The 23,855-nt window shown below is 38.1% G+C and overlaps 3 protein-coding genes across 8 annotated transcripts in view; 1 reads left to right on the plus strand and 2 right to left on the minus strand.

The window, feature by feature from the left end:
• Positions 1 to 961: 961 nt before the first annotated feature.
• Positions 962 to 13,106, minus strand: HAUS2 (HAUS augmin like complex subunit 2). Its single transcript, XM_043919129.1, has 6 exons — positions 12,941 to 13,106; positions 7,795 to 7,887; positions 7,395 to 7,464; positions 6,176 to 6,308; positions 4,647 to 4,755; positions 962 to 3,030 (listed from the first exon to the last, which is right to left on the minus strand). Exons 1-6 carry the CDS (start codon positions 13,031 to 13,033, stop codon positions 2,821 to 2,823), a joined length of 708 nt encoding a protein of 235 aa, XP_043775064.1. The 5' UTR covers positions 13,034 to 13,106; the 3' UTR covers positions 962 to 2,820.
• A 4-nt stretch (positions 13,107 to 13,110) lies between these two features.
• On the plus strand, positions 13,111 to 18,492 carry LRRC57 (leucine rich repeat containing 57). 3 transcript variants are annotated; one of them, XM_043919127.1, is made up of 6 exons: positions 13,111 to 13,202; positions 13,443 to 13,548; positions 13,654 to 13,792; positions 14,458 to 14,726; positions 16,917 to 17,102; positions 17,566 to 18,492. In XM_043919127.1, exons 2-6 carry the CDS (start codon positions 13,465 to 13,467, stop codon positions 17,605 to 17,607), a joined length of 720 nt encoding a protein of 239 aa, XP_043775062.1. In that variant the 5' UTR covers positions 13,111 to 13,202; positions 13,443 to 13,464; the 3' UTR covers positions 17,608 to 18,492. The 3 variants fall into 3 exon arrangements, with proteins under 3 accessions (XP_043775062.1, XP_043775061.1, XP_043775060.1); XM_043919126.1 differs by lacking the exon at positions 17,566 to 18,492 and having other exon boundaries at positions 16,917 to 17,536; XM_043919125.1 differs by lacking the exons at positions 13,111 to 13,202; positions 17,566 to 18,492 and adding an exon at positions 13,312 to 13,347 and having other exon boundaries at positions 16,917 to 17,536.
• A 2,935-nt stretch (positions 18,493 to 21,427) lies between these two features.
• The window catches only part of SNAP23 (synaptosome associated protein 23), a 38,955-nt gene continuing 36,527 nt past the window's right edge, over positions 21,428 to 23,855 (minus strand). For all 4 annotated transcript variants that reach the window (XM_043919133.1, XM_043919130.1, XM_043919132.1 and 1 more), the window contains one exon: positions 21,428 to 22,949. In XM_043919133.1, coding sequence (XP_043775068.1) covers positions 22,884 to 22,949 — 66 coding nt within the window. In that variant the 3' untranslated portion in view covers positions 21,428 to 22,883. The remainder of the gene's footprint in view (positions 22,950 to 23,855) is intronic.

The raw sequence follows: 23,855 nt of genomic DNA on the forward strand, positions 1-23,855 counted from the left end.
TCAACTCTATATTTTGCCTGTCAGGAAACCCTTTGGGTTTTCCTGTTCCTCAGACTATTTTCCTAATTATATGGAACATTGAGAAGATAACAGGGGTCAGGTCGGCAGAATCACAAATCAGGGCAAGGGGTAAAATAAGAAAAAATGCTGGAAAAATCAGGCAGCAACTCAATTTCTTCAGAATGGTCTTCATAAAGTAGCATCATTCTTGTGTTAGAAGTGAATTCACAACTCTCACACACCTAGTGTAAGTAGAAAAACACTCAGAACTATTTTTGTTTGGTTGGTTTTATTGATAGTATCTGGGGCTTCCCTTGGGCTTCCCCGGTGGCTTAACGGTAAAGAATCCGCCTGCAGTGCAGGAGACACAGAAGACTCGATTTCAATCCCCGGGTCGGGAAGATCCCCTGGAGGGCAGGGCCACCCACTCCAGTACTCTTGTCTGGAGAATCCCATGGACTGAGGAGCCTGGTGGGTTACAGTTCACAGGGCCACAGAGCCAGACACGACTGAAGCAACCGAGAACTCGCGCGTGGGGCTTCCCTGGTGACCCAGTGGTAAAGTATCTGTCTGCCAATTCAGGAGACACAGGAGCCATGGTTGGGAAGATCCCCTGGAGAAGGAAATGGCAACCCACTCCAGTATTCTTGCCTGGAGAATCCCAGGGACAGAGGAGCCTGGTGGGCTGCAGTCCATAGGGCTCCAAGAGTCAGACCCAACTTAGTGACTAAACAACAGTGATAGTTATCTATATGTCTAGAAGCTGGGGGAAAAGAACAACTGAGCCACACTTATTGACTTCAGCACAGTACTAAATTAGTTTTTCCCTTTGTAGTAGACCTCAGTCTTAACTTATCTCAAGCTTTTGTGAATCAGATAAACTGTATCCTTATACTTTAACTGTGTATGCTAAATAAAGAATCTGTCCTTTCAATACAGAATTCAGACAAGGACCACAAAATTTTAGTTAGAAACTAAAGGTTTATTTTTTTATCTTGAAAAAGACATAAAAGACAAAAAAAGGCAAAAAAGATACTTAAAACAACCACATATATCAATAACTGTGACATTAAAAAATATATATACTCATATATACATGTATGAAACTACACGAAGCAAATGTTTAGTAAGATGTTTGAAACCAAGAATGGGCTTGAACAGATTTCTAATGAAATACAACTAAAAGTTTTGCTCAAAGTGTCTAGGCAATGTTCAGCAATATTCAAGAAATTATGACAACTCTTCAATACCCCATGTGCAAAGGTCGGCAAAACAGGCTTCAAACCATATTGTTTAGCAGGATAGTTTTGGGTAATGATCCTGTTTCCTTATGGACAGCTACTTAACTCATCCACCATGTTGAGGTCTTCTTGTCTTTAAGAGTGTGCTGAATACAAGGATGAGTGAACTCTGGTGATAAGAGAATGCAACAGTATAAAATATTGTTTTCAGTATAAAAATACTGAAGCATACATTTAAAGCAAAAGAGAACCCTAAGCTTGAAAATAAGCCAAGAGTAGTTTTACTCCTGATACAAATAAATACATCCTAAGACTTAGTATACCAGTCTCTTTTATATGCATAATAAACTCTGATATGTAAAATATCTGAGCAATTTGTGAGGTAAAACCTCTCAAAGTTTTACTATAATGTGCCTTTTTCTTTTCTGTGCTCTACTTTGCTTTTTAGCCTGTTTCTAAGGCTGCCAGTGAACATCCTCTGGAACTGCTTCATGTGTTGGGTCCCCAAAACCCCTTGCCCTGCAACCCTGGTTTGATGAGATGCTTGGAGGACTCATAGGACTCAGCACATCACTGAACTCACGGCTACGATTTACTCCAGGCAAAAGCTTTCGAAGCAGAAGAGCAAAGCAAAAGGTGTACAGTGCAAGGTCCAGGAGGAAACCAGGCACAAACTTCCAGAGACCTCTGCCAATAGAGTCCCATAGGATGTGCTTAATTGCTCCAGCAACTGAACTGTGACATGTGTGAAATGTTGTCTACCATAAAACCTCATTAAAGATGCAATGCCAAAAGCAAACAAACAAAAACAAAAGATGCAGCGTCAGGGAATTCCCTGGCAGTTCAGTGGTTAGGACTCCATGCTTTCACTACCAACAGCCCGGGTACAATACCTGGTTGGGGAACTGAGATCCCACAAGCCACACAGCAGGGCCAAAACAATGCAAAACAAAGAAACAAGCTGTGCCAGGGTTGTTATTGTGAGCTATTCACATAGGTACATCCTGCATAGCATATATCCAAATTCTAGATTCCCAGGAAGAAAGCATGTGCTAGCACAAACCACACTGGACAAACACCTTAGTCACAGCAAGCAACTCTAACTGACGAGAGTGGAGGGAACCCTCTTGAAATCTAAGTTTCCAGATGCCAGCCAAGGTCCAACTTTACAAGCAGGCCTTTCAAAGAGTTGAAGTCTGGTCTGCTGTTATTCTTTTGCATACTTAGTGACAATCCCACGGGAATAATCAACAGACTTTCAGATTCTAGACTCTTCTAATTCAAAAACATGCATTTTTTAAAAACATAATAAAGTCTGCTGCCTAAGATATGGTTAATGCACTCATGTTAATAAAATGCCATAGTTATATTTGAGTTTTACTGAAAAGTGGAATAAAAATACATGGAAAACAAAAGAAAATGCAGTTTTGTCTTAATGAACTTGGAATCTCAGTATTTCAATATAAAGAGGGCTCTTTCAGTATGGTTAGTGGCAAAATCTATAAATACCTGTGTTATAATTGACTAAAATGGGCTTCACACAATTACATATAATTAAATAAAAATAAACAGTTGATAATTACTTGGCATTAATAGTTTGAACATTAACTTTAGAAGTAAGAGGTAAAGGAGGCACTATAACACCATGTTTATGAAGAGAATTTTTTTCAGCTAATATTTTGGGGATATGAGAGGAAACTTCCTTTTGTTGTTCTCGCCACTTGAGTATATTCTCTGCCAGTTCTTCTGTCTCAGTCACCAAAATATCCATCTTTGCTAAAGCTGTGCTCTGTAACATATGAAAGAAGGGGAAAACAGGAGAGAAATCATGTCTATCATTAATACATCATTACTGTATCATCATAATTATGACACCCAAAGTTTACAAATGATCTTTTCCAGCCTCTTAATACAAAGGCTCCTTAATGTGCTCTCCTACACATTCTTTTTCTTCATGAGCTCAACTCTCCTTTGTCTTCACTGATCACCTTCATGCAAATGACACTCAGTCTATACTGTCAAACTAATCTTCCTAAAGTTCAGTCCTACATTTCAGTTTTCTGGAAATCTCCATCTAGATGCATACTCAGTATCTCAAACTCAATTTAACTACAGTTCAACAAACCATGACTAAACATTTACTCTCTGTATAAGACATGTCAGAAAACAAACTTATTGGTTTCTTTAATCTGTTTTTTTTTTTCTCTTTAATCTCTTGACACTACTCATCCTCAAGTCCCCAAGGCTAGAAACTTCATTCCTTGGATGTGTCGCTTGTCCAAATAGTAGCCACATGATAGAAACTTGACCTCCAGAATCTAAAATAATCAACACAATCCTTTGTATTCAGATGCTTTAAATCTTTTATCTGAACAACTGTATTTATTCTCCAAGTTTCTCTGCCTTTGGTTCCTCTGCCTGGTCCTCTAACCCACAGCTCATCAAATTTTAATGTGTACAGAAATCACCTGAGGAACTTGTTAAACTGCAGATTCAGATTCTGAAGGTCTAAGATGAAGGAGTTCTGCATTTCTAACAAGGTTCCAGGTGATGCTGATGCTGTGCCCATACTTGGGAGTGACAAGGCTCAGTCCACTCTCCCCAGTTATTTTCTCCATGATTAAACTACAGTTCTGATTAAGTAAATCAACCCTCTGTGCACATCTCTAAAAACAAATGGAAAAAAAAAAAAAATCCAACAGTTCCCCAATACTCAAAGTCTAAACTTCTTAGTTTGATTTTCAAAATATTCCATGAACTAACCCGGAGCCAATCTCCCTATCAATACCCTTAAAAATCAACTGGATTACCATTCTTCTCTCAAACTACCTATGCTCTCTAATTTTCATGTCTTGCCTCAAACTGCTTTTGGCTGAGCTACTCTTTTTCACTGATTCTTCAAGATGCAGCTTGCTTCTAACTCCTATTTAAAACTTTACTGAAGTATTCCTACTTCCTATTCTATTCCCAATCTTCTTAAAGTGAAAGTAATCACCCCCTTTTCTGTGCTTAATAGATAGCATCTTCTTTATCATTCTCTTCTGTACTCACTGTGCAAATAATACTATAAAGTAGAAAGTATATTATACTTTCTCTCACCAAACCTTGAGAATCTGAGGGAAGGGATTGGTCATATCTGTTTCTCTCTCATGATACATATAGCATAGTTCCTTGCACAATGAAGATAACACATTTATTAAATATCAGGATAAAACAATGTAAAATGACTTATAAATTTTTAAAAAGGCATCCTGATTAAAAAAATAATCCACTGATAATATTAGCCATCAAAAAGTTAAACAGGGAGAACACACATTTGAGATTGCAGTATTAAAGAACCAATGATAGTTATAAGCAAGGTGAAAGGAGATGATGAAGTACCTAAATGCTATTGGTAATACTCACCATTTTCTTTAGATCTGCATCTAAATAAGGGATATTTCTAATTGTTTCAAGATGATCCTCTAATCTCTCAATGAAAGTCACTGCCAATTCCAGCAAATGCACTATGTATCTGAAGGAGGGAGAAAAAAAAAGTCAACTATTTTTTTTCCCACTTCAGATATTTTGTGTTTTCTTTTTTCCCTTTAATTAGAACTTTTAATATGAAATAAGAGAATTACAATCTACGCAATGAGTCATTAATAACCTTTCTGCATTCATGGAAATATCAGTGATAAAAAAGGTCCTTCTTTTTCATTTTAAACAGGAATTAGCTTGTCATCCAAACAGAAAAACAGAGAGAGACAACACTAATCGTGTCTAATGTTACCTAATGTTAGACAAACATGAATGTGAATAATTTTCTTACGTAAGTAAAAGAATTTCTCTAGGTAAAACCTCATTCCATTTCAATCTACTTATTCTTGGTGAAGGGTGAAGACAACAAGGATAAATGTGCTTCACTGAAATAGCCTACACAAGAAACTACTTTGAATCTTTATATTTGCAAAATGCCTTCAAATTATTACTTAGTTCTTCTGATATTTATAATGTATAGTATATACATTAATGATATTTTACTATACTGAATATATTCCCAAGCATGGGATTTGTATATCTATTATTTGACTGTAAGGTAAAAGATTTGACACTTAAGAGGAAATACTGGGCCTTCCCTGGTGGTCCAGCAGTTAAGACTCTGCACTCCCCAGTGCAGGGGGCCTGGGTTCCATCCCTGGTCAGGGAACTAGATCGTGCATGCCACCATTAAAGATCCTGTATGCTGTAACTAAGACCTCTCATAGCCAAATAAATAAATAAAATTTTTTTTAAAAAAAAGAAATACTGATCGGCTCAGGGTCAGTTAGTAAGACACTGGATGGAGAAAGCAATCAGATCCCCAGATGCCTGCTTTTTAATTTTATTATTTATTATTAATAATATCCTATACCTTCAATTTGATACTTCCCATACTCCTTTAAGAAAAAGAGAGCATGACCTTTCCATGGAATGGGAAACTAAGGTAAAAATTTAAGTCATTTGCCCAAGGCTTTGAGGCATACAGTCAGCACAGGTGAGATCAGAATTGTAATCTTCCTCCTTTTGGTTGACCCTGTGTTCATCTGTCCCTGCTTAAACTCCGACAGAATTTTTATATAGAGATATTAACATAATAACAAATTTACATCACAGAAAACTGTCTATACACAATAAAAATGATTTTATCCACCTTAGTATGTTATGAATCTAATTTCTTTCATTATAATTTCCAAGACACTGGGCAAAAGAAATGCCTTTCTCTTCACCATTGCTATAATTCTTTAAAAGTAAAGGGTTTTCTTTCTGGTTTAATGTATCAGCATTAATAATAATGTTAATAGATACAATCACTCATATACTATTCAATGAATTATGCTATGAAATAACTACTAGTCTAAACAAAACTACCCTCAGGAAACATGTAACTGTTAATGTCTACTTTGTAGTCTAACCTGTGATAAACAGCTTCAATAGGCAAGTTTCCTTGGCATATGGGTTTCAACAGTCTCTGCCTGAGGGACCGCTTTTCTTTTAGCACTGCTTCCAAATGATTATTCATGCTTTGCAGACTATGACACTTCTGAGCTACACAAACCAGAATCAGAATTTATAGTTAACAGAACAAGTTTTGAAATCACTATCAACATCAAAAATCAAGCCCACCATTTCTCTCCTAAATATCTCCCCTTTGCTATCATTAATACCCAATACCAGTTTCATTTTCACCTATTAATATTTTCTCCTACTTTTCCTACTGATTACCCAATCTAGTGCTAAATTCTTAGTGTTTTCCAAATCTACTCCTACTTTTTACAGCCAGAGCCATATTTTTCTCATAAAGTCTTTGCCTCTAATATTCTATATGAACACTAAAAAGCAAACATGTGTCTTCTCAGCTACTTTTATTTCAGTATTTTCCCCCGAATTCAGTTAATGGCTATCAACTGACTCTTAAATTATTATTTTAAAAAAATTTCACACTTACAGAAGAGTTTCAAGAAAAGTTCACTGACTGAACTCCCATATACATTTCACCTAGATTCACCAACCAACACTTAGCTACATTTTTACTCCTCTTTCTTTATACTCACATACATATATTTTTCATAACCAATTTGAGAGTAAGTTGCAGATGTCGTGACCTTTTACTTCTAAAACTTTAGCATGTATTTTACCAAATAGGAACATTCTCCAATGTAACAACAAGTGTAGTTATATAAGAGAATCAAATCACTACTATCAAATTCAGATAATTTAACATTGGTACAATACTACCAATATTTAATGCAGCCTATATTTAAACATCACCAAATATCATAATAATAATGTCATTTATACCAAAAAAATTTTTTCTAATCAAATATTCAATCCATGGCTACCCTTTGCTTTAGCTATCATATCTCTTTAGGATCCTTTCATCTGTAAGATTCTTCAGCCTTTGTCTTTTAAGCTCTGCTGACTCTGAGGAGCTCCTACCTCGGCCACTTCTTATGCTATTTGCAATAGCTAAACCCACAGGACTTCTATTTGAGCACACCAAAAAGCAGACTTTGTTAGCTTTGGCATAATACCTGGAAAAATTTTCATAACCTTGTACCCTAGTGCTCATTTAAAGTAATCTTAAGAAAAAGTTGACATTCTAATGATTGCTCATTTAACTAAATCACTTACCCAAAAAGGAAGGATGGACAACATCTGCTGCATCTTTTTCTAGGCTTAGGAGTTCAATTTCCAGGTTTTTCTACATTAGAAACAAAAATACCACTTAGCTCACCTGAAGTAAAAGCTTAAAACTTTGATTCAAAAAAAAGGACAGTCTTTAACTCAGGAATATTTAAAGGGAGCAGGAAGACGATTTGTTATGGAAGCTTTTCATTTTGGTGTTTAAGCCCTGTTGCTGCTTTTGCTACTACTCATTACTACTATGATTACTACTATTATTAACTACTGCTAAGAAAAGCCTACACAGCTATGTCCTAGACACCATTCTACATGCAAGAAAATTGTTGGAACTAATTAAGATGCTTTCCTTTAAGCAGAAGTGGATAGTAGAAACTCCAACAAAATTTACCTGGTAGATTTCAGCTTGAATATCTGTGATCTGCTGTAGTCTGGAGAAGTTCACAAAGCAAGAAGTTGATTTCTTAGATATATTTAACATCTCCTATTGGTAAATGAACAGACAAAGTAAGTAGTAGTATGTCAGAAAAAGTTTGTGTGCACTGGAATAGCATGCCCACATGTCTAAAATATGAGGATATGCCCAACACTCCCCCTGAAAAATGAAGTACAGAGTAGGATAGTAGCAATGTGTATTTCCTGTTTTTAAAACCTCCACCACCTCCAACTAATAAAAAAATTAAAAAAATTAAAAAAAAATAAAAAAAATAAAAAAAATAAAACCTCCACCATCACAAATCCTTTGCCCAAATATTTAAAAAATAAGAAAAACAAACAAAATCACTTTGTACTATTTCCTAAAGCATCATGCACAACAGATTGGCACTATTGATAGTTTACCAGAGAATTCTAAGGTTGAGTTTGCTAGAGAACCACTTCTACACAAATGACCAAACCTAGTCTATTAGGCCTTGCTGGGGCTAAAATCAAACACTCTGGGCCATGGAATCATTCATCTGATTCATTAAATGATGCCTGTTGGCTACAAGTCACATTGTCTCTTTCCATATTCTTCCTCTCTCAGATAAAGGAATAGTTTTGTCCAGGCATAATTATTCTTGTAAAAAGCCTACTCCCTTGCCCCACTTCCTTTATATCCTTTCAGTCTGTTATATCACTTTTTTAAATTGCAGGTTATCACAGAATAAGAACATTATCTTTTTCATCCCTTGGCTTCATCCATAGTTTTTTCTATTCTCTTTTTCTTTTCTAGAATGTTGGCACAGGAAAAGAACTTCAGATACCATATAGGCCAGGGGCTGGAAAGCCACCGCCTGTGAATTAAATATGGCCCATTGCCTGTTTCTGTGTAGCTTAAGGGTTAAGAATGGTTTTTATGTTTCTTAATTGTTGGAGAAAAAAATGAAAAGAAAAATATTTTGTGACACAAGGAAATTAAATGAAATTCAAATCTCAGGGTCCAGAAATAAAGTTTCACTGAAACTCAGCTTTGTTCATTCATTTACTTATTATCTCATGTTGTTCTCATACTAAAATAGCCTAGTTTTGACCCTTTGGACCTAAAAGCCTCAAATACTTATTCTATGGCCCTTCATAGCAAAAGTTGGCTGAATGATGATAATCAATTTATAAACATTGAGTTAGATAATGGAAGATTCAAAGATGAATGAAACAAGCTCTCTGCCCTTAACAAGCTCATGATGGATGGTAAGGAAAAGGTATTCTAGACATTATAAATGCTCAGTAACTGTCAGTTAGTACTAACATATATGTGAGAAGGGGAAGATGAATCTGGAAACAGTTTTCTACATAATCATGGCAGATCTTGATAGCTATGATAAGCAATCATAATGCAGAAAATGAAAGCAATTTAAAGTTTTCTGATGAAGAAGTGACACAATCATATATAATACCTATTTTAGAAATGTAAATGGAGATAGTATGGAAAATAAAACTAATGGAGATGGTGGGAGGAAGGAGTGGGAAGTGTCTGCTTAATGAGTAGGAGGATTCCATTGGGGATAATAAAGAAAAGTTTGAAAAGAGTTTCACAACATTGTGGGGTAAAAAACACCAACCTACTCCGGTAATGAGCCAACAACATCAAACAAACAGACAAAAAACTAGTGGAGCCAGACTGAAGGTTGGATATTTAGACAGGTGGCTGCCACAGCATACCTGGTGAGAAGATGAAACTGTGGATTAGGTCAGTAGCAGTTAAAAAGGAAAGGGAGGGAGAAATATTAGTTCCTAAGAAGATGGAATTCGTAAGTCCTAGTTGATACAGGGAATGAGGAAGACAGTCAAGTCAGTAATGACTCCCAAGGATTCTGCTTCAGGTGACTGGACAGATAGTTATACCATTCACTGAGGTAGACAACACAGGATATTTTACTGATGGCAAATTTGAGGACTGGGGAGGTTAAGTATTAGTTCAACTTTATACTGCCAATGTGTAACAGGGCTGAAATGAGAATACATTCAATTTGCATTTCCATTATATTGGCCTGACTCTTTCTGTTCTCTCTTAGAAGGTAAATTAAAGTAAAACATCTCCTATTTCTCACTGGAACTTCCTCCTTCTCTGGTACCTTTCCATCCTTCCATGTTTGTACACTAATCTTGGTTGCACATTTGCAAACTAGTAAACTCTTGGGTTCAACAACAGGGTAATTGAGCTTATCCACAAACATGCAAGAGAAACCAAAGGGAAAACAAGAATTTTCAAGAAAAGGAGAGAGAAGAGAAAGAACAGTCAAATTCCTCTAGTAAATGGAAATTCTGTTTTGAGGACTGTGACTTAGGGAACACCTTAAAAAAAAAGCAAGGATTGGAAAATTCGAAAGTCTTTACTATTGACAACTACCATTATATATTATATGAACTTTACATGCCACTGGGCATCTGTTTAGGGTATTTCTGTTTACTCTGCTGCTAGGTACAAGAAGTTGAAATCCAGGACATTCATGTGCTAGACATTCACGTAAAAATCCTGACAACACTGTGGTATCTATATCTACATATCTGTTTATGCTTGTATCTGTGAGCATTCTTTCTTTTTTTCTCTGTCCTTTCTTCTTCATACTGAATTCTAGCTAGGGACATTAAAAGGGAGGCAGCATAACAGAGAGGCTCTAAAATGGGAGCAAGGTGCGGAAGAGAGCAGTACACAGAAAATAGACTATGTGTTTATGTATGTGAAGTACTCTTCCTTTCTATTAGAAAATAGATTCTGAGGGGTTTTTTTAGGTCTGGATCCTTATCTCATGTGTTGCCAGTAGAGGGAGCTCAGATCAAGGCGCTGTGACTCAAGTTTGCCAGAATATATAGGATGTAAGGACTTCCGTGGTGGCTCAGACAGTAAAGAATCTGCATGCAATGCACGAGACTGGGTTTGATCCCTGGGTCAGGAAGATCCCCTGGAGAAGGGAAAGGCTACCCACTCCAGTGTTCTTGCCTGGAGATTTACATGGACAGAGGAGCCTCGAGGGTTACAGTCCATGGTGTTGCAAAGAGTGGGACACGACTGAGCGATTAACACTTTCACAAAGCCACTAAAAGAATTATCAACAACCTCAGATATGCAGATACCACTCTAATGGCAGAAAGTGAAGAGGAACGAAAGAGCCTCTTGATGAGGGTGAAAGAGGACACTGAAAAAGCTGGCTTAAAACTCAACACTCAAGAAACTAAGATCATGGCATCCAGTCTCATCACTTCATGGCAAATAGATGTGGAAAAATTGGAAACAGTGACAGATTTTATTTTCTTGGGTTCCAAAATCAGTGTGGACGGTGACTGCAGCCATGAAGTTCAAAGATGCTTGCTCCTTGGAAGGAAAGCTATGACAAACCTAGACAGAGTATGAAAAAGCAGAGACATCACTTTGCCAACAAAGGTCCGTAGAGTCAAAGTTATGGTTTTTCCAGTAGTCATGTATGGATATAAGAGTTGGCTGAGCACCAAAGAATCCATGCTTTTGAATTACAGTGCTGGAGAAGACTCTTGAGAGTCCCTTGGACTGCAAGGAGATCAAACCAGTCAATCCTAAAGGAAATCAATCCTAAATATTCATTGGAAGGACTGATGCTGAGGTGAAGCTCCAATACTTTGGCCACCTGATGCAAAGAGACTCACTGGAAAAGACCCTGATGCTGGGAAAGGCTAAAGGCAGAAGAAGAAGAGGATGGCAGAGGATGAGATGGTTAGATAGCATCACCAATTCAATGGACATGAATTTGAGCAAACTCTGGGAGATGGTGAAGAACAGGGAAGACTGGCAGGCTGCAGTCCCTGGGGTCACAGAGTAAGAACAACAGGGCATAAGCCAAAGCAGTATCCCTTATTATCCTATAGACAATTAACCCTACCTTTCTTTCACTAAACCATTCTCCAATGGATAGATCAAAACAGAACAAAGCTTCAATAAGCAGTATTTTCTAAAAGCGTTGTATCATATCACATCACACAGTTTTAAGCATCGCTCTTAATTTTTGACACACATGGGATGATGTGTACTTAATGGATAGACTGTTTAAAGGGATCATATAATATATCATTCTGAAAGAAGGATAAATCCTTATAATAAAAATCGGTTTTCATATGTACAGTTTGCTTAAAGTAGAATCATGCTACAAATCTGAAAAGTTTCCTCATTGGATCTAGCTGTGTAGTAAGATTCTAAGATGGTCTTATGGAGCTATGGATTGGCAGATCTTACCTGTAGGCAAAAACAAGTATGTCTAATTAGCCTTACCTAAAGGACACAAGGAAGATCCTCCCCAAAGCAATCAGCAGCCTAACTCACCAGAGTCTTATTCCTTTGGTTTATCTTCTACCAATACATTCTAGACTGACAAATCCCAAATGCCTTATAGTATGAATTTATCAAATTACTGTGTTACAGAACTAGACTATACAAGCTGTCTGACTCTGTGACCCCAAGGACTGCAGCATGACAGGCTTCCCTGTCCTTCACTATCTCCCAGAGCCCTAGACAAGTTGGTAGGAAGAAAACACAGGAGAGAAGTGAGGAAGATGAGAACTGGGGAGTGTTACGGTTATGTTTTGCCATTCATATCCAGGCCTTTCGGGTCTTTCTCGCCAATAACCCTCTCCCCACCCCTCAGCCCCCCCGACTCCCTAGCCTGTAAAGATGCTTGCTTCCCTTGGCGCCCTCCCGGACCCAGCGCTTCGTAAGATTTCAATATTTTACACGATGAGCATCGTTTGGGAACGTCCGTTTTAACTATCTACCCATTATTTCCCAACCCCGCCATCCATACAATCTAGAGGCGGTTATCACTGGATTTAAAAAAGGCGGGGAAACATTAGTTTTTATTATCGCCCACGAACTGACCTGAGATATCTCGCCTGCCAGACATTTGAAAGACCATCTACTCAGAGCCCCATTTGCGCATAACCCAACGCGGACCAGTCACTTCTGCCAGCAAGAAGCCCTATCGGCCTCCGGCCGGCACCCTCACACCCACTCTGGCAGCCAGCACCACCACCTCACAGCCAGCTTCTGTCGCCACCGGGTACACCTCCTTAATGACGCAATCGTCCCCACGCACCTGAGTGACCAACTCCGATGTAACGAAATGGCCCAGCAGTAGCCCAGCAGCGTTTAGCGCGGTAGCCGGGTCCCAGGGGTTCGCCGCGGCCATGGCAGGGAGCCACCTTCCCGGGTGGCGCGCAGAGTGAGTGGAACGCACCGCGCTCCTCGATGACGTCACAGGGCGTTTCCGCCCTTGCGGAAGCCTGGGCAGCGCATCCCAGTGAGCGCGGATCCCGGGTCTTCCCCTGCCGAACCAGCCGTGAGCTGAGCCGTAGGAGGCGAGTTCGGGGGGTCCCTGATCTTCCCTCAACTCCTAGCAGCGTCTCGCCTCGGATCAGCTGCAAAATCGGCAGGGCCTGGTGTTCTTCTCTTTCTTTCTTGCCACTCTTGAGCTGGCCTCTAAGATCCTGGGATCGGCAGGAGGTGACAGCTGGGGATTGAGACGCAGCCGGGAGGCCGACGGGGTGACTGGGTGCCGGCTAGAACCGACCAGTGACAGATGCGCTTCCTTCCCGCAGGGACCTGAGCCTTGGCGCTAGAATGGGAAACAGTGCCCTCCGCGCTCATGTGGAAACCGCGCAGAAAACTGGTGTCTTTCAACTTAAAGACCGTGGGCTGACCGAGGTGAGAACTGGGAGGGATCCGACCGAGGAGTGTAAAGGGTAAGGGCCGGCGGGCGGTGAAGTTCATAGGTAAGAGATTCTCTGGTCTGAGAACCCCTTCCTTCAGTTCCCCTCAGAGTTGCAGAAGCTGACAAGCAATCTCAGGACCATCGACTTGTCCAACAACAAGATTGAGAATCTACCGCCTGTGGTCATAGGAAAGTTCACTCTGCTGAAGAGCCTCTCCTTGAACAATAACAAATTAAGTATGGCTTTTGCTCCTGGGAATTTTGCTAGTGATCGGCTTTAAGAAGGGTGGTTTTTCTCTTGGAATAGAGTTTGGAGTATAATTATAATGTTATTAAACTGGTATTCAAGCAAATGTATCAGAACCTAACAACAACAAAAAAGGTGGGTTTTTTGTTTTTTTGTTTTTTTCTTACAAGATTCCGGGAACTCAAGACGCGGGAGAACGGCAGAATCCTCGAGGCGTTCTGTCTCTTATAATTACATATATCAGCCTCCTCTGGTGGGGTAATGATTGATAGGAAGTTAATTTGGACTTGAAAGGGACTATCTTTGGAGTGTACTGTAAACAGAGTTAATTTTGCTGCTAATTTGGAAGGGCAGATAGTATGGGAAGGAGAGGGCCTTCCAATCCCACAAAACTGCTGTGGGACTGTGCAGTGGCTTCTTCACAAAAGGAACCAATCATACACATAATGTTTTCCTGCATTTTGATGGCACCCTCACCTTCTGAAGACTATGTTGGTAAAGATGCAATACTTAAAAATGGGGCAACATGTGAAAAGCCTATGTATATTTAACAAGAAGCGTAACAGACTGCCATATAGTTTTTTTTTTTTTTTAACTTCATTAAAGGTGTTTTTCAGCTGTATCAGATTCAGGTTTTTAAATTTTTCTTTGCTAGCTGCTCTTCCTGACGAGTTATGCAATCTGAAGAAGCTGGAGACACTAAGCCTAAACAACAATCAGTTGAGAGAGCTGCCATCTACTTTTGGGCAACTATCTGCCCTTAAGACCCTGAGCCTCTCTGGGAACCAGCTGAGAGCTCTGCCACCACAGCTGTGTAGCCTACGGCACCTGGATGTAGTGGATCTCTCCAAGAACCAGATTCGGAGCATACCTGACATAGTCGGGGAGCTGCAAGTCATCGAACTCAACCTCAACCAGAACCAGGTCTAGAGCTTAAGTTTTTTTTCCTACAATGTGTTATGTCGGTTTGCAGTCTCCTGAATAACCAGTTGTTCTCTACACTATATTCATGGAGAGGGGTATCAGAGGGACCGGACTAATTTCAAAGCCCAACATACCATGAAGTTGGTTGAGACACTGGATGCGTTTGTTGTGTAGGTGTTCTTTGGAGGGTGGGATAGATAATGGGAGGTAATATCCAAACTGAAACCTGTCTCAGGAAACTTGAGTTCTTCAGGTAATCCTCAAATACTTCTGATTATCTAGCAACTATGTCAGAGAACTATCTAGGAACTATGTCGGGAAGATAGAGTGAAAAAGAGGCTTAAACTAGTAAGTTCTGAGTTGGGACATCAGGGGTCATTCACTTGTCTTGTCTTTGACATGTCAAGTGTATCTTGCTTTTGCTGAAAAACCATCAGTGATAGATTTCTGTAGATCACTCATTTCTTTGTTGGATAGCTTTAATTGTAGTATTTTAAAGTTGTTTAACTTCACAAGCTCTTTGGTTAACATGTATCTGACTGGAGAAACAATATCTGATCTAGAAATAAAGCACAAATGATGAAATAGTAATCATAGTGAGACCAGGTTGTCTTTAGTTTTCTAGACTGTGCTTCTAAATCTGCATAGTCCATTACAGTAGTCAGTAGCTCCATGGCCATTAAAATTCATTTAAACTTAAAAAAAATTCATTTCTTCAGCTGCACTAGCCATGGTTCAATAGCTCAGTAACCATATGTGGCTAGTGGTTACCATATTGGACAGCATAGAGATGTAGGACATTCCAAAGATTGCAGTTAAGTTTTATTGGTCAAACTATTCTAGCTTGTATTGACCTTACATTAGAATGAAATTCAGTCTTTGAGGGGACTGGTCTTATCTTTTCCTTAAAGTAGTTATTCTTTTATGTTCTTGAGCTTTTGGGGAAAACATTCTGAATATTTGGGGAAAAAATTGGCTAAGTAAGTTGAGCACCTGCTCTACATTCCTATGCTCAATTAAATCAGTGGTTCTCAGGTTTTAGCGTGCATTAGAATAACCTGGACAGCTGGTTAAGAGATCATGGGGCCCTCATACTCATTGTTTCTGACTTTGTAGGTCTGGGGTAGGGCCTGAGAATTTGAGTTTTAACTAGGTCCCAGTGAAGGTCTGAGATGATTACTAGACTGAGTAAATATAACTAGGTGACTTGGCACATTTAAAGGGCAGAAGAGGTGAATAAGTCAAAGATAACTGCTTGGTATTGCACTCAAGAGCTAAAAGAAGAGTGGTGCTCTTGGGAATGGGCAAGATGCTGAAGCATCCAAAGTATTTTATTGAAAATCAGAGACACAGGAGAGGAAATAGAGGTGAGCAGAAATGGATGTAGATACATAGTTTAACAGAAGGGATAGCTTTAAGAATGAACAGACTTTCCTAGGAGAAAGTTTAGAAAAATCAAATATTAAGTACTAGGGACTGCTGCTTGAAAAATGCCCATAGAGACAAGAAGGGAAGCCAAAAATCAGGAATAATTCAAAAAACAGGGAAAAAAAACCCCCACAGCACTTAGTATGTATAAGAGGGAGTTTCAAGGAAAGAATAGACAGCACAGTCAAATGCAACAGGGAATGAGGTCAATGAATCCTTGACTTTGGCAGAAAACTGGTTGGCATCTATGTACATATAAAAGATTGTCAGTAAATTTACCAAAATGTTTACAGTGATGGATTACAGGCAGCTGTTTTCTTTAAACTCGTGATTCTCAAATTTTATATAATGAACAGTGCTTTTATTATCAGAGTTTTGTTTCCAAAAAGCCACTTGTGTGTTGTGTTAGTCACTCAGTCGTGTCCTACTCTTTGTGACCCCATTGACTGGAGCCCACCAGGCTTCTCCATCTATGGGATTTTCCAGGCAAGAATACAGGAGTGGGTTGCCATTTCCTTCTCCAAAAAAAGCCACTGGTGACCTTCAAAAGTTTTTCCCCCAAAAAACTGGAGGAGTAGTAACAGAAGCTGGGTAACACAAGAGGCTTCTGGAATGAGTGGGAAGTGAGAAAATGGGGGTGGTAAAAGAAAGAACTAGGACAAATAGTCAAGTAAAGATTTTTGTTTTAATTTAGTAAAAAATAATCACTATAGTGCTTGTACTTTTTCTTATTATCCTTTTTAAAAAACTGTTGTTCAACAGATAGCTCAGATCTCAGTGAAGATATCTTCTTGTCCTCGTCTTAAAGTTCTTCGTCTGGAGGAGAACTGTCTTGAGCTCAGTATGCTTCCACAGAGCATCCTCAGTGATTCACAGATCTGTCTGCTTGCTGTGGAAGGCAACCTTTTTGAAATTAAGAAACTTCGAGAACTGGAAGGCTATGATAAGGTATGTATTATTGTACTTCTGCATTTCTACTTCCTGTTCCAGAGAAGAGAAAGGTGAAGTAACCCACATGAGTGTTTACAGATACATGTATGTACAGGATGTATGTACAACATAATCCTGTTTATGTCAATGGGATTTGTTCCCATTATGGAGGTGGGTTCTGAGAATCAGCCAAATGGTATTGTGCCAAGATGATTTTTTTTTTCTCTAAACAGCTTATCATAAAGCATCTTTATCTTTTGATAGGTTTCCTACTAGGATATAAGGAGGAAAAAACTCCACAAAACCATGTGCCTTAAATCTCCATCTAGAATAAGTAGATTTTGTAGGAAATGAACCATAAAAACCTAAAGGAAAAAGAATCATCAAGTCCTAAATAACCATTTAAAAAATAATCCTAAATAACCAATAAGTTAATTACCTTCTCAGGCATACTAACACATAATTCTTTCATGATTTTTAGTACATGGAGAGGTTCACAGCCACCAAGAAGAAATTTGCATGATGTCCTCCAGGAGCATGGGAACTATAGAGTATACTGACTTGGAACCTGTTGCAATCTGGCTGACTGAAAGGCTCCTGTTGTTGTCAAGGGTATCTGCTGTAAGAAGATGATACTCCAGGAGGTCACATTTCACGCAGTGATCGTTTTCCTTTCCAGGGCTCATCTTAAATAAGCTAAAAGGAACCAAGAGACAGGAAGTGTCCTCCATTTTGAGTCACGGATAGGGCAAAGGACAATGTTGATTTTCAAAACCATCACTACTTTGGCTTTAAGAAACACAGTAGCTAGTTGCTATGTATACAGTGAGGGGATGCTGCCTGGTACCAGAATAGCTCCACACAACAGCTTGAAATTTCATGTGTTTCAGTGTGTGAGCTTTCATAAAATCAGTTGCCATTCCACCTCTGTGTTGACACTTCATGTTTTTATGAAATTCAGGTAATTCGTGAGAGGCCACTATGGTTAATCTGAGGATTTATGATTTTATTCCAGTCCCTCCAAGTATTTATTCTTGGAATTTAGGATGTATGTAAATATATGACTTTTGATTAACACTGTACTTTGCCAGAGAAACAACACAACACTAAGGTGTTCCGCAAGGCTGCAGTAGCAATTTTTTTTTTTAACTATTGCAGGTGCCTTATTGAGAAGAGCTAAAACTCTATATGCAAAATTTGTAAGATACAAGGGTTTTAATAATCAAGTTTTTCCTGAAGTTTTATTAGGAACAATGTCTTATTTCTGGTAATCTTTTTGTATTTATAACTATTAATAATCAAATTACCTATCAAAAAAAACTACTGCTACAATATTTTACAACTTATGTTTATCAAATTTATTCTCTGAATAAGAGAATATACTAAATAAAGATATTTTTAATAACTATGGCTGGAAGAAAGGTTAATCCTTTAAAGGGAGAAGACAGGGGAACTTTAACCTGTAAATGGCCTTTTGAAAATAACTAATTAATAGGACTTTCCTGGGAGTCCAATGGTTAAAGACCCCATGCTTCCACTGCAGGAAGCATGGGTTCGATACTGATCAGGGAACTAAGAACCCACATGCCACACAGTGCAGCCAAAAATTAAAAGCAAAAAAGTAAACTGATTAGGCAGAAATATTTCATCTTCTTGTTCAGGTTGCAAGAGTACTGAAATGCTTTCATGTGACTGATAAACATTTTTGTGGTACTGGAACCATGCTTATTAAGAGAAACTAAAGGTATAAAAGTAAATAATTTCAGACTGCTACTGACATTTAGAAATTTAGAAACATTTAGAACATTATAAATGTTCTAAAATTTAGAACATTTAGAAAGCTTCCACTATTTTCTGAAGTTTTGTCTTAGCCAAGGGGCTGTTATTTACCGTGTATTGTTAGTTCTCATTTTATAAACCTAGTTTAACCATTCAGTCAAGAGAGCGCAAGAACCTAGTGTTTCTGAGGAAAGTCTCTGTGACCTTAAATCTGGTCTAGGGGTTCTCTTTTTCCCATGTCATTCTCTGTTTCTCAACTAGGGGAGGTATGGGGATGCCGGTTTATCATCATTAATTTTTGTTTTTTATAAACTTTAATGCTTAATCTTACTGATCTACTGAACATTTCTCTAAATATTTTATCAGTACTTATCTAATAAATCAGAATGTATAAATTAAACAACCTAAATGTCTCCAGACATTTAATTATCAATGGGGTCCCCTTATAAATGCTTTCACAACCTGGACCCAGCTTTATTTCCAGATATTCTCTCTTCGCTCTCATTTGCCTGCCCAGTCTTACCAGGTTATTCTCATTAAACCCACAGTGCAATGTCTCTCTCCTCTGTCTTGTTTGCTCAGTCAGGAATTCCCTCTCTAACATGTTCCTTCTCTATGTCTAAGCCCCCTCCTTAGAAGTCTAAGCCGAATTAACTGCTCCATCTGTTATGGTAGCACTTCTCAGATTCTATATTCATCTGTCTCTTGCTAGATTGGGCTACTTGAGGGCAAGGACTAAATGTAATATGCCCAAAGATATAGTACACAAGTACTTAGACTTAAATATAAGTTAATAAAGTAGGCTGATTTATGGTCTGGAGGCTGAGATTCTAGTGGCCACCAGTTCTAAGTCACCCAAGTTTTTTAGAGCTCAGTTAGAAGTTAGTGTAGTACATTGAGTAAAAACATGATCCTCAGAGTCAGAAAGATCCTGCTTTGAACCCAAAGTCCATTATTTACATGCTTTATGAATTTGAGCAATTTACTCTTATTTGTAATATGGGAAATACCTCCTACCTCTCAGGTGTGTTATAAGGACTTGGTGAAAAGATACATAAAAGCATTTAGCATAGTGTCTGTTGACAGAGTAAGGACTCAGTGAATGATGCTTTTTATTTCAAGTGAAAAACAGAAACAGAAGGCTTGCTGCAAACTACGTTAGAATGAAAAACAAATGAGAATAAGGAACTTGATTATCAATCTGAGAACTATAAATATGATTAGAAATGTAATTGAAATAACTTAGAATTTTAGTAAGAGAGTTAGGTTACTCTCTTTAAATGCTAAAGAATAGCATTTAATGAAACTAATTCTGAGTGCAATTGAGTACCAGATATCTGGGAGGCAGAAGTTAAAATTATGTGGAGATTCATAATCCATACATGACATGAAAAAGATCTAGAGTTGAAATGTGGTAACGAAGAATGAATTAAAAGGGTGAAGGAAGAAAAAAAAAACCAGGCACAACTATAGGGGATAAAGATCATTGTCATTAGAAGACCAGAAATCTGAAGAGGGAGCTAACCATTAAACAAAAAATTAAGTTCACTGGAGGATACCGTTTAACTCCTTCATTATGGGTCAGTTTTATGCTCAAGGTCACAAAACTAGTAAATGAACCAAAACTCAAACCCAGATGGTCAGACTCCAGAGCCTGTGCTAACCATCTCAGTTACTACCTTTCAAAAGCAACAGGAACAAGTTTCCAGACAATATTACAGGAGAAAACTTTAGGTCAACAGCTTCTATTCCTAGTGTATTATGAGCCTAATTTCTAGGTTCTCATTCCTTTCTTCTCAGTAGCAGAAGCTTTGGAAAAGTATGTCATCCTGGATCCATGGATGGGCTTTCAAGACCCATTTATTCCTGATTCACATGTGTATGCTTGTGTGTCTATTTCTCTGGAGAGAGAGGCTGTGTGATCCTTCACCAAATTCACAAAGAGGTCCTTGACCCAAAAAGAGCTCCACTCTAGACAGAAGGGCAGCTATCAGCAGTCTAATGAAATAAGCTCTTACATTGGCTGGGCACTGCTCTAAGTGCTTTACATGCATTACACGTTGAGTCTTCCCAGCAATGCTATGAGGTAGAAATCATTAATCCCTCCTTACACACAAGGAGACGGAGGCAAAAAATGGTTTTACAGTCACTCAGCCAGGAAGTGGCAGAGCTACAGCATAAATCCAGACAATCTGGTGCCTTAGCTCACACTTCTAACCAATTATATACTGTTGGAACAGCATATTGGTATCTTCAGAACAATTTCCTTTGGCTGTAATAGCATTAAAAAAATTTTTTTAATGCTTTTAGGAAGGGCATTTATGTAAAGAACAGACTACAGTGTTTTATACCTTCTTGCTTTACACATTTAGTACTACTTGCCAAACTATTCCTTTCAGCATGTGGCATTTCTGAAGGCCTAATTAAAATCTTGCTTTAAATATTTTCCTTTCAGCCTTTGAAAGTTTCCCATGTTAACTATCTCCTCTAGGAAGTAGGCTGTGGTATTCACCCACAAACACTTTCAGTTGGTTGTGTATAAGATCAAATGAATAAAAGACTAGTAATGATTAAAATGAACTTCATGACAAATCACAGATGCAAAAGTCCTATATTTCCAGTAAGCTGGGAAGGGTGCTAAAGTCAGCTCTTTATTGCAGTGCCATTTGATTTATGGACCTTTGCTTTATCCAGTTTGTCAAATTAGAGCTGACAAAATTACTGCTTCCCATCCCCCCAAAGCAGTCACAGAAGCATATTACCTATTTGAAAAAACAATTCCATTAGTTACAAAATTTAATTGTAAGGATCAAACAGTAGTTATTTGTCAAACCAATCGACATTAATAGCCTTGAAGTGTGCAGAAGCTGGTTTTTAAATAAAGGTGACAAATACCGGTAAGATTCTAACACTTATAAACAAATGTGATTCTGGAAGTGGAGCACAAAAGAGAATGATAGTGCAATCATCAATAAGTAAACCAAAGGCATAATCTTCTAAATCATTTTTAGTTAAACAGAATAAATTCTAATTTTAAAAAAGTTTAAAGCTACATAAAACTCAAAGCAATCTAACTATTTTCTACCTGAGATCAAAATAAGTTTTTTTTCCTATCTAAACATAATTCTTGGCGTTGAGGTAAATCTGAATTCACGTGATACTTTGTCAAACTTTTCCAAAAAATTTTAAGCCCTGCTGTGGAGAGAAATTCTCATGTTATACATTCATATTTACATATTTTTTCCTCAAAGACTAATGACAAACTTATGAGGTTAATAGGCCTGTAATGGGACCATGATACTATTAATAATATGAAAATAAAGCTACTCATTTATACCATGTGTTCCTATATGTGCAATATGAAATGGATCATAGAATCTATGTACATAGGTGAATCACCAAGAGTTCAGAAATTAAGCTTACTTTAAAAAAGCTCATTCTGTTCTTTTTTTGGAAGCAGAGGTTGCAAAGTTGTGATGCATAACAAAAACATTGTGTACCCAGGCTCCAAAACCAAGCACTGCCTAAACTGGCAATAAATGCAACTTAAAATAAAAATTAAACCCTACCAGATATTCACTGTGGTTACGCCACTTTTGGCTTTAGGGTCTGTAGGTTTTACTGAGGTAACAACCTCTTATCTCTTGCCTCACCCCCTGTGCTTGCCCCCACTGCCTCCCGCTTCCTTTCACATGGCTGTCTTTGGCAACACTTCCAAATTTTGAAAGCAGAAGAACCTGCTAAAGTAAATGGAGAGGATGAAAAAATAACACTATAAATGATGTATGAAAATCAACCTAAGTGTATGGACTGAGAAAGAAAATGCTTGAAGGAAGACTAAGAATACCCTCAAGGGAAAACGAGAAAATTTAAAAAATTGGGGGACTGTTACTCCTAGATCTTCTTCCACATCTCCTGATTAGAAGAGTGTGGAACCAAAATTTCAAATTCTGGAAAGGTGATGCCTTTGAAGGAGGAGCTGGGGAAGTAAATAAATGATAAAGAAGTACAGCAGTAGCTTTAGCTGTCAATGAGTTTCTTTGCTCTGGCATTGGCATTGTCAATACGATCTTTGTTGGTGTCAGCCTGGAAAAAAGAAAAAGATACCAGCATTACTTGACAAGGCAAGTTGCTCTAATAAGCATTAAATTTCATATGCTGAGAGTAACTGATATACTGAGAAAATTCAAGAAATAGTCAAAGTCACATTACAAAACTCATTTTGGGCAAGAAGTGACAATATCAAATGCATTTGAAAAAACGTGGGTGTATAAACATGACAAAGATGTAACAGAAGAACTTGTTAATATTTCGTGAGTTCTGTAACATCTTTTTTCACAGTTTAACATGTCTGAAACTAGGGTGCATCTTCTAGTCAACTGCATTTAGATGCATTGAAAATATAAGAATGCTCTTCTCTGCTATAGGTCTGGATCCTATGGGAGTCCCCTGAGCCGAACCAGAGAAATCTCATCTGGAGTTACCCTAGATCTAACCCAGAGACTGAAATAATTTACCCCAAGATCTCTGGAACAGATGGACTGCCATCCACATCTATCTGTAAATGAAAATGATGGGAAATATGTAGCCTACACCCACATAACAGCATTGAAAATATCTGATGAACCACTCTTTGCCCGAGTGAAATCCATCATAAATTCTTCAACAGAGAAACCCCAATCTTTAAAGTATACTGAGATTTTAGTGAAGTAACAAGAACGGCTTTTAGTTGTGATACTACCAAACACTGAACATGGTTTAATTTCAGCATCTTTTAGATCATATGAAGTAAAAAATAGCAACCACACTTTTTTTGCTGTTCACAGGACTCTCTCTTGTTTTTGTGTGTCCACCCTACAAGAACCATTCTGCAGAACTGATTGTTACCTACTGACTCATGAGATGAGGATTCAGGAATTTACTAATTTCAGGAATTTTACTAATTTAGCTAACACAATAAAATTCCAAAAGCTAACATGCTCATTCAGGGGA

The sequence above is a fragment of the Cervus elaphus genome, chromosome 12 (genome assembly GCF_910594005.1).
Source record: "Cervus elaphus chromosome 12, mCerEla1.1, whole genome shotgun sequence".
NCBI lineage: Eukaryota > Metazoa > Chordata > Mammalia > Artiodactyla > Cervidae > Cervus > Cervus elaphus.

Coding starts and splice junctions, on each gene's coding strand:
- LRRC57 (XM_043919126.1), top strand. CDS start 13,465: ATGGGAAACAGTGCCCTCCGCGCTCATGTGGAAACCGCGCAGAAAACT. Junction 13,793..14,457: donor CTTGAACAATAACAAATTAA/GTATGGCTTTTG, acceptor TTTCTTTGCTAG/CTGCTCTTCCTGACGAGTTA. Junction 14,727..16,916: donor TCAACCTCAACCAGAACCAG/GTCTAGAGCTTA, acceptor GTTGTTCAACAG/ATAGCTCAGATCTCAGTGAA.
- HAUS2 (XM_043919129.1), bottom strand. CDS start 13,033: ATGGCCGCGGCGAACCCCTGGGACCCGGCTACCGCGCTAAACGCTGCT. Junction 7,888..12,940: donor CATCGGAGTTGGTCACTCAG/GTGCGTGGGGAC, acceptor ATTTACCAATAG/GAGATGTTAAATATATCTAA. Junction 7,465..7,794: donor TTCAAGCTGAAATCTACCAG/GTAAATTTTGTT, acceptor TTTCTAATGTAG/AAAAACCTGGAAATTGAACT.